This window comes from Anguilla rostrata, chromosome 3 (genome assembly GCF_018555375.3).
Source record: "Anguilla rostrata isolate EN2019 chromosome 3, ASM1855537v3, whole genome shotgun sequence".
Lineage (NCBI taxonomy): Eukaryota > Metazoa > Chordata > Actinopteri > Anguilliformes > Anguillidae > Anguilla > Anguilla rostrata.
In genome coordinates, this window is record NC_057935.1 from 53,819,134 (window position 1) to 53,829,424 (window position 10,291).

A 10,291-nucleotide genomic window follows, 5' to 3' on the forward strand; every position below is an offset into this window, starting at 1 on the left:
TGCTTTTGAACATTTGATTTAATGTCACAGTATCATATCATGCACTTAAAAATCAAAAACAATAAAACAAAAGCTATGACACGGATTGGAATCAAGCAAGACTAGCATAGGGACAGCTAGAATACTGACTACTGAACGCCTTCCTGAGGTCTAACACGGTACACTTTGCAGTAACTAACAGATACAGACTAGCAACAGCCTGAATGTAACACATGCATGACTTGATTAAAAATAAAAAAACCAAACTAAAGTCACTCCTTAAAAAAACGTTCATAATGAAGTTCATTAAAAAAATGTCATAAAAACAGCAGATATGGCCTTTTTTTTTTAAAGGAAGCTCCAGCCTGCAAAGACCCTGAGCGAAACCCCCCAGATTCAGAGACACAGGATGGCAGAGATCTCAAAAGCAAACCCTCTCTGCTTTGATCCATGTCCTCAAGGCAAGCACTACCTGTCTAACTGGCCTTCAGCAGTACTGTAAACCACAGCTCATTCTTGCGCCATGCTGCTGAGCACTGCCTTTAGAACAAACTGAAAGACACACGCAAAGAAAAATTCTAGACAACAGAAATCAGCATTAAAGCAAGTTGACCTTCAATGTAACACAATATGACCATGGGATATGGTGATATGGTGGCAGTGGGGGAGATTTAAAGTCCCAAATTCTAGTAGTGGGGGAGGGAGATACCACAGATAGAACCAGGATGGGAGGAGGAGGGGCGGGGGGGAGGGGCGGGGGGGAGGGGGGGGGGTTCACAATGGCTTATAAACTTCTGGAACCTCAGGCATGGTAAAGGTTTAAACCAGGGTGGGAGGGGGTGGGTGGAGAGGGAGAGAGGAAGCAGAAATGGCATTGTTAGGGGCAAGTCCTCTTTCAGTAGAGCAGCAGGGGGCAGGGTGGGGCGGGGCCTCTCTGCTGGAGAGGGAATTGTTACAAGGGTACGTGGCTGAAGAGATAGGAGACGGACTCGCCATTGTGAGTCCTGCGGATGGCCTCGGCCAGGATCATGGAGATGTCAATCACCTGCAGGGAGGACAACAGTCAGCATAAACTCTGAACTTATCAACAAAAAGAAACACTAAAACAATCATACATACGTCTAAATTACCACTCCCGTGTGCTGCTGCCCAAAATCCCACACCGTTACATCCCTGCAGAATAAATAGTTGGATGCTACATAACAGCTAGGCTTCTATAATAAAAATAATAATAATTAAAAAGGAGCGGGGGGGGGGGGGGGGGGGAACGTAAATACGCAGAGAAAATAAAAAATATCATTTGAAATGAAAATGACAGGCATGTTCACTAGAATGCAACACAACGGCTTTGAGCTGAACTTTTGAAACTCTTCCAAATGGCCGTACTGCCCTCGGGACTAAAAGGCGACTAAATTCACCATAATTAATGGAGTGCTCACGGCGGCCGCCACTTTATTCCGCAGTGTCTGCCATCATTCACTCTCACGCCGTTAAATGCTGTTGAGCGAGTCAAACGTAGGCATAGGCAAGCACAGTGGTTGCCTGATTGTTTGCTATGTAAATGGAATTTTCCTGGCGGCAGCAGAGGCAAGACTACCAACGTCTAGAGCTTCACTTAGAGCGGCTCTGACTTTTCAGCTCTGAAAGTATTTTATCATCACCACCGAAACATGTCTGACAGAAGGTCAACAGTTTAATGATGACTAAATAAAATAATATCAAAAGCCTTTTTGGTCCCATAGCGTTCTTATTTGACCACCTATGCAGCACTCTAAATGTGTCACGCACCGCAAGAAACACGACTCGGTCCCATGGGCACGCAGGGCTCCACCCCAAGTTGTCACGTTGATTTAAGTGCAGTACAGAGAAACAACGCCAGAAATGGAAACAGTATGCACACCACATTAGGAGCTCCGCAAAGACCAATCATTCATGTTAAAATGCACCACATGATCCGCGTTTCGGCGCATGCTGGATCATCTGAAGTGCACCTGTACACACAAGCTCAGGTTGCCTTCTCTTTTTTGCACTTGTGTCGGCATTGAAATTCGCTCTGGATAAGACTGTCGGCTAAATGGTGGTGAAGTTAAGGTTCTCAGACTTCATCACATATACCTACTGTCCATCACTGTGCTACGTTGTGTGACACTATGAGTCACTGTGCTGCACAGACGGTCACTGCGCTGCACAGTTGGTCACTGCACAGCATAAACTCTGACCTGTATTTTAGGACAGTGCTTCATCTTCTCCTCCTGTGGGATGGTGTTGGTGACGACCACAGCCTCGAAGCAGGCGTTGTTGATGCGGGAGATGGCCGGTCCAGAGAAGATGCCGTGGGTGAGGATGGCGTACACTTTGGTGGCTCCAGCCGATAAAAGCCTGGGAGTTCAGAGACAGCAGAGTTTAGGCTTGCTGCTGATTGGCTGTCTTATCATCACCCAATAGATATCAGTGGTGATGTTTTTTCCCCCGGAAGCATTTCATGGGATGTGGCATCTGAATTTTGGTTTTGTTCAACAGCATCAGGTATAATTAAAAACAAAAAACAAACAAAATACAGCCGATTTGCCTCATAGCAGTGATTATTCTAATTATGTTTTTTTAAAAAAATTAGATTGTTTTGTTTGTTTGCTGTGAAAAACGAACAAAACAAAAACAGTCAAGGTAGTCCTGTTAGAAAGAAAAAACTCCCTCTGAACCTGTGGTTTGTGCAAAACATGCCAGAGACGTGTATGGAGGGGGGAGGGGGATGGGGGTGGGGGTGGGGGGAGCGTCACTCAGTGGGAGGGGCTTACTTGTCAGCTGCATGGCAGATGGTGCCGCAGGTGTCAGCCATGTCATCGACTAAAATGGCAACTCGGTCCTTCACGTCCCCCACAAGGACCATGCGGTCAACCTCGTTAGCCTTCTTCCTCTCCTTGTGGATGAGGGCGAAGTCGACATTCAGGCGGTCGGCGATGGAGGTGACTCTGCATGGGGAACACAGGGGTTTAGTTCAGGAACAGTATCCAGAGCATTCCCAGTGCATACATTAAGTATTTACATTGCACAAACAAGCTGCCTGGGAACCCAGTAAAAACACATAGGTGGAGCATTTAAATCCTGACGCGAAATGTAACTTTTTTTTTGTGTTCACTACAACCCGAAAAACGCAACCGGGCGAGGGGTCTGCAGGACGCAGGGTAACCCTCTGTGCCACATGCAGTGTCTTCCTTGGTCACCTCTTGGCTCCTCCAGCATCCGGGGACACGATGGTGCAGTTCTTCCATTCCAGAATGTTCTCCTTAATCCACTTGAGCACAGCGGGCTCTGCGTACAAATTGTCCACCGGGATGTCAAAGAAACCCTGTAAAAAAAAATCCCAGCAGGAGGTTATCGGAGACTAAAGGCGAATCTGCCACCTGCCAGAAAGCTGCAGCGAGGCAGCATTCCAGCAACACTAACTCAACCCCAATCAACTATTGATTGGAAATCACCAGCTTAGTCCTATTCACAACTTTGTGATAAAATCCTCCGCATTTTAATTTGAAGAACACTTCCTCCTCATAGACAATTTAAAAATCTACAATTTAATCTCACATATCTTTGGTTACCATGCAAGCTAATGTGACCAGCTTTAAATACAAAGTAATAATGTCCATTGTGAAGAAACATGAACAAATCTGAACGAGACGCAAGCGTGTGTGCGGGAGCACAAATGTGGATTATATAAATAAAGAAATATTTTGAGCCCTAGGTTGACCACAGGCTAACACACCCGCTCTCTCTGGCTCACTCCTCACCTGAATCTGGGAGGCATGCAGGTCCATGGTGATGATGTGATCGGCTCCGGACACAGACAGCATGTTGGCCACCAGCTTGGCGGAGATGGGCGCTCGACTCTACAGGGAGACACACCACCGTGAGACAGACGGCACCTTGTATCGCTCTACTCAATGCCTCAGAGACTCCACATGACTATCACAACACTTCAAATGCTGTGCTACTAATGCAAATCATCAGCAGTATTCAACAGCAGAACCGTGACACATTTTGGAACCATTCAACCAAATTATGAAGATGGTGGATATCCATGCTTGAATGATGGCATGCAGGATTAATGTATTCAAAAAAGGAAAAAAATATGCATGTTAAGAACTGCAATTAAAAGGAAAGGTGGACTTGGGCACTGGTCCAAAGGTGGTGGAAGAAGAACAGCAACACGTTTCCAGCACCTTTGATGCTTATGCCCCAAACTGAAAAAATGTGGTTTCTGAATGGTTTCTAAAGGTTGAGCACCTGCTTCCAAGGGCACATAACATTATCTAAATATTCCCTCTATTCTTGTGCATTAAACACCTTGAATATTTTAAACAACCTTGCATGATTTTGAGAAGCATTGTGGGAAATGAAGTTGAGTATGTGAGTATGGCTGAAGCCAAATTTGGACATGTCCATCTCGCATTACTAAATTACTAAAAGTTCAACACTTTTCCCCCCCAACTCAACACATTCAATTTTTCCCCTTCAAAATCACCCCAAAAACCTGAAAACTGTGTTCCAGTCCACTTTGACTTCAGCCTCACTGCAGGAGGTGGAATGGGGTTGGAGTGGGTAAAAGTAGCTAGATCGATATCCCTCACCCCCACCTTGTCCTTCTTGTCCTGGCGGGCGTAGGGGAAGCAGGGGATGACGGCGGTCACGCGGGAGGCCGAGGCGATCTTGCAGGCGTTGATCATGATCAGCAGCTCCATCAGGTTGTCGTTGATCTCGCCGCAGCCGCTCTGAACGATGTAGACGTCCTCCCCTCTCACGCTCTCGCCGATCTCCACGCTGCAAGGAGGGGGGGGGGGGGGGGTCAGACTCATTAAACGACCTTCAAACACAGCAATCGAAGAACAGTCATCTTCCTGATGCTGTTTTTATGACAGAGAACATTTTAAAAACCTCATTACCTTCAAGGCCTTTCCTCTTGTCAAATACACCTGCGCCTCAAATTTCCCCTGTCCTCATACCCCACCGTCCTTTAGGTAACCATAAGACACATATCCATTCCGTTGCCCCAATCCCAACACATCTGCGGCTGGCTATTGACCTGACAGATACCTATCGGACCCACCGATCTGCAGATTACCCCAAAGTGTTTTCCTTATTCTTATTAAAATCCCCCCCAATCCACTCACAGCAGACAAGTTAAATTTATTGAAAGGTGTGTTCTTTCTTTTACCAAACTAAGTCTTTGGGCTTTCAAAGGATAAGAAAAAACTATGCCGATATTTTTAATGCTAAAATGTTTTTTTTCCCAAAATAAATTTTTTTTAAAAAGCTTTTAAAACGGTTTTGTTGAGCATGATTTGAGAATATAGCCTACTTCTAACAAACGTGCATAGACGTGCACGATTTCACTTTGACCAGGACACCTGCTCACAAGTACAACAGTAACATGGGAGGACTGGTTGTTTGGATGACACGCTCTTCCTGTGCGTTTACTGCTACCAGACAGCAGGGGTGGAGCACAGGAGGGGGGAGCCCAAGGGAGGAGGAGGCCCGCAGGCTTTTCCCTGACTTTTCACTCGGCTCAACGCGTTTAAAAACACTTCAGCCATGCAAATGCCCCATGTGGAAAGCAGAGAGATCACAACAAAAGGTGGCAACAGCCAAGAAGGTTCTGTGGCAAATTCTTCCCTTTTCTTTGTCAGATAACCCAGGGGCGAACTGAAATTGGCATGAGAGATAGCCTATATTCACAGCGCATAATCTCAAACTGCACAGAACTCCACGCGTGTCCTTAAAACGCTATTCGATCTTCAGGACATTTCATTTCTCACAAACACATATAGCTGGATTCCTCTGACTTTTTCTAATGCAATAGCAACAGTACAGTGCTTGTAGCTTAGTGCAACAGAGTGACACAGATCTCAATGAGTCAACTGCAGATTAGCAGACAATTAAAGTAAGTATACACTTAACAGATTGACAATCTCGAGATATCAGTGAGTTCACTGACAAATCTTTTAAATAAGCACACAGTCACATCAGTGAGCATATTTTTTAAAAGCAATGACTTAGAAGCCTAATTTAGCCTCATTTAGAAGACGAGCCAAAACTGCTAATGGTACTAGAACTGATGAGCTCATGCACAGACATCTGACACTCAGTTTTCAAAAGTACCGTTTTTTAATTATCCAAAATTTTATCCCACTGTGATGCACCGATTCATCTGCAAGTGTAGTCACACTTCTGCAAGACACTTAGCTTATCACAAAGCCATTCATCAACAATATGCCAATGAACATCAGAATTACAGGTTTACACAATTATGAATTCTGATAGGATGAAGAGATGGCAGCAGGTAGTTGATTAATTATCAAACTCACTTCCAGGCATTTCAAATCTTGCCAGGAATGTGATTTAAGTATTTTTGCCCACCATCACCTGTGACTTCGGAGGCCAGATTTATTAGAACTCAATTTTGTCTTGTAACCCTTCACCCCTCAAGAACATATGACAACCAGCCTTTTTATTGTTGAATTGCTATTCTATTTTTTAAAATTTTACATCAACTGTTGAATTTCATTTGTACATAGCTAGCCTAATAGGAGAAGACTCTGACTCTATAAGCGACTTGGGAGAGACTAAAATGAGAGTATTGTTATGCTACAATTCAAATGCCTTTTTATAGTTAACATTCCAGCTACGGTTACATTTGTCTGTAAGCGAATTTCAGTGTAACAACATTTCTGGTGACCACACATTCCACACCACATGGCCTATCTAAAGTGGAGAGTAACAACTTAGAAGTAAGAAGAGCAAGCCCATTTTGCAACTGAAAGTGAACTGAAATACGTGGAAGAGAACTGAGAGTGCAGAGTTAGTGGAACGGTGGATCTGATGTCTTTGGTCTAATGCTCCAATAATGCAACCAGAAAACTGTCAATAAAGTTACTTGTCCATATGTAATCAGAAAGTTGGCCATGACAGTTATCAGTAATGCCTCCAAGACCTACTACCCTGTGACCTTTAACACAGTTACTTATCATAGAACTGGACATCAGGGTCCAAATGTGATTTCTTTACTTTTGCCAGAGACCAGTTGCAGAAGTGTGCAAGTGTACCAGATCCATCGTACACTACCTGCGAAGGTAGTGCGAAAATCTAATACCAAATCACATCTTAAGGAAGATGTTCCTCTTTAAAAAACATAGCCTAACTAAAATCTGTTGTAGTATGCCTATACATTTTGCCTGACATAGGCTACATGGCACAACATATGTTTCCCCATTGTGTAAAGATCTTAGAGCTTCACAGCTGGTAGTGCCTTAATGTCTCCCGTCTACTCAATAGGTAATGACTTAGGCACCGCAATCCACTCAACCAACATTTGTCCAAAGACCATGTGCTCCAAATCTCCTCCCACTAAACCTACAAGCAATCTATTTAGCCCTTTGTAGTGTGTACCCTAGTCTCTGAAATCATCGGCCCAACTTGATTTTACTGCACTGTGCTGTTCCTTTTCTCATATCCAAGCTTTCAAATTCAAATTAAATCTTCAGAATAACTCCATTCAGATCGCGAGAAACCACATTATTGTCAAAGGATTCTGAAGAAATATTCTTAGTTTAAGCCAGTGTAACAGTTTTCTTGTCTTAAAGTTTTACCAAACGTACAATTTAAGGAATAACCATAACTTCAATACAACCCCAAGATAACACTACAGATACAAGTTAGTTTCCTGTGCTCAATAGGGCAGGCGGGGCACAGGTGCCATCTACCACATTCATTTAAAAATCTTAAATAGGTTGCCTTAAATTTGGGGATAAATTAGACCATACCAATAAGCAGGCCTTGTACTTTCCATGATGCACAACTCCTCTGAGGCAGGCTGGCTTCAACATTTATTTTCTAAAAAAAAATAAACAGTATATTCTTCATACTACTACAGATAACGTAACATCCAAGTAAATAACGCTACATAATCGATCATAATGCTAATTATGTTAAATTTTACACATCAAAACTAGGTTTAATAGCATCTGCGCCCAAACCAAAAGCAATACCAAACCATGCACTGGACAGTTAAAGCCATGTGCGAATGTTTACACAATTTCAGACCCAGTGTCGCGTATAAGCCAGGCCGTCAGGGTCCAAACTACTAATTAAACCACAACATTTGGCAGACAGTCAGAGCAGATTTGGGTTAGAAAGTCAGAACTCGGACAGCGAACGTTCGTAGAAATAGCGCGAGGACAGCAATCATGTGATAGAACTGGCCGATAAAATGGATGCTGACTTCAAGTCCCATAAGCAAACACATGCGAGTCGCTGCGCGATCTCTGGGAATTGTAGTGTCGTCGCCTACAGTACGGTGCAGACATGGGTAACGGCCAGGCTATAAAACAACTACAAGCCCCGGAATGCTTCTTACGTGGTAACAACTACCCGCAATCAGTAGTACTTGTAGATAACGCATGTGCTACAACCATAGACCGTAGAGTGCAACACCCCAATAACACATTACAAATTCGTCAATAATATTTAACAGACTTGCTAGCCGGGTAAACAAAGCATCCCGCAGTACCAAAAAATAAATAAAATAATAAATAAAAATCCGCCATACTCACCATGTCTCCTGATTGCTGAATTTCTTTGTAACCACCTTTCCTAGCTCCAAACCCAAACGGTCGGCGATCTTTTGAGACAGATCTTGGTGAGAGCTACCACTGAAAATCTTAATGTTCGGCATTTTTGGGCGTTCCAGGGCGTCGGTTTACGGGAAACTGGAGTGATAAAAAATAAACACGTGCCTAGACACGTCAACGCTGCTTAGTTAGATTTAAATGCGTAGTTCAAGGCAGAACAATTGTAGATGTGTTTCTTGTCATCTGATGGTAAGCTTCCTGCCAGTCGCACACCTCTCTCTACCTTTCCTCCATCATAACCTCCACGCGCTTCCTCTCGGTTGCGCGCGAAAGCACGCAAATTTCCCCCCGGTCTCCTCGGCGTATGACGTAATTAATGCGCGTCCTCCTTTACCGCATCCGTGTTGAGTACAGTTAGTTCTGTGATAATGAGCCCGAGTAACAGTAGAATATATATTTACAAAAGCACATTTCCTCCGTAAAAAAGGTAAATTACGCTCGCATACAAAGCACTGTCTATAAGTCATTGATTAAAACGTGAAAAGCCTGCTATTGAAAGTACTGATATCAAAATGAGGCCAGGTTACATCAAACAACATTGGCTAATGGCTATCTTAGCTCACACAAATGAAACAGGCTCTATTCAAAACAATGCTACCCGTGTTTCCTAAATAATTTGAAGTAACTTAGACTTGTGTTTTCATCTAAAGAGTATGTGGTCATTCAACCTTTGTGTCACATCAAACTGTCATATAACTGGAAGAAGACATGATTTAAATTAATGTTTTAAACGGTTGATGAAAACCTCAGAACAGATATGTTTATAGTTGCTTCTCAAGTTAATTTAACAAAGTGTATAGTTCTTGTATATTTGCAACTTAAATACAATTGCAAAATAGGCACTGTAGATAGAACATATGGGGGAGGGGGGGATGAATGTATAAATACTGATAAAATGTACAAATATTTAGGCCTATTAAATAAATATTGACTATTACAAACATATGTCTGCCCGAAATAAACTTTATTTTGATTTGATTTAATCAGTTGGCTAACCAGGTAATAGACCAAATGTGTTATCCCTATGTTAGTAATAGGCAGAATAATAACTCATCTTCGAGCAAATGTACCTAGTCTGTCTAGCTTAAGGTACTGGAATTGAGCTGCGAGTGTGGTCGTCCACAAAGTTTTATCCACAACAGACCCTTTTCCAATTTTGTTTTCGGCTTGGGGAATGGAATAAGAATAGCGCCCCCCTCTCCCCCCAGATGTTCAGGATGAAGTGTTTGACCTGTTTTGTAAGTTCCCCAACAACACCTCCAAAGACGCTTTGTAACTTGTAGCTAAAGTTTTCTCCGCTATCCCTGTCAGAGCTAGCTAGATGTCAGAGAAAGTCGTATATAACAACCATTTGTAAGCAGAAATTGGTGGACTGCAGTGTTAATTATATTATGCCAACGGGCAATTTGCTACTCTCATCAGAAGACTTTGATCAGATGTTGTTATTAGCAGATGTAGCTAAATGTCCAATGAGAAGAATTATTAATTGTGGGGCTGGAATATGCCCTGCAGGAAACCCTTAAAATGCCGAACTCTTGGTGCTATATACATGTGGGCTATGCCCTGTCAAGGTGTAACACACCTGCCATCCCAATCTGAGATTAAAAGTGGGCTGGAACCAGAGAGGCTGGAAC

At 43.1% G+C, this 10,291-nt stretch overlaps 1 protein-coding gene across 2 annotated transcripts; it reads right to left on the reverse strand.

Annotated features, from left to right (window-relative positions):
* prps1b (phosphoribosyl pyrophosphate synthetase 1B) lies at positions 1-8,939 on the reverse strand. Of its 2 annotated transcripts, none has more exons than XM_064328292.1 (7): positions 8,580-8,939; positions 4,608-4,791; positions 3,762-3,860; positions 3,201-3,325; positions 2,775-2,948; positions 2,199-2,358; positions 1-1,024 (listed from the first exon to the last, which is right to left on the reverse strand). In XM_064328292.1, exons 1-7 carry the CDS (start codon positions 8,699-8,701, stop codon positions 932-934), a joined length of 957 nt encoding a protein of 318 aa, XP_064184362.1. In that variant the 5' UTR covers positions 8,702-8,939; the 3' UTR covers positions 1-931. The 2 variants fall into 2 exon arrangements, with proteins under 2 accessions (XP_064184362.1, XP_064184361.1); XM_064328291.1 differs by having other exon boundaries at positions 4,602-4,791.
* Between the last annotated feature and the right edge of the window lie 1,352 nt (positions 8,940-10,291).

Excerpts from the sequence above, each read along its gene's own strand:
- prps1b (XM_064328291.1), bottom strand. The coding sequence starts at position 8,701 with ATGCCGAACATTAAGATTTTCAGTGGTAGCTCTCACCAAGATCTGTCT. Across the intron at positions 4,792-8,579 it reads TTCAGCAATCAGGAGACATG|CGTGGAGATCGGCGAGAGCG; the intron begins GTGAGTATGGCG and ends CCCTCCTTGCAG. Across the intron at positions 2,359-2,774 it reads ATCTGCCATGCAGCTGACAA|GCTTTTATCGGCTGGAGCCA; the intron begins GTAAGCCCCTCC and ends CTGAACTCCCAG.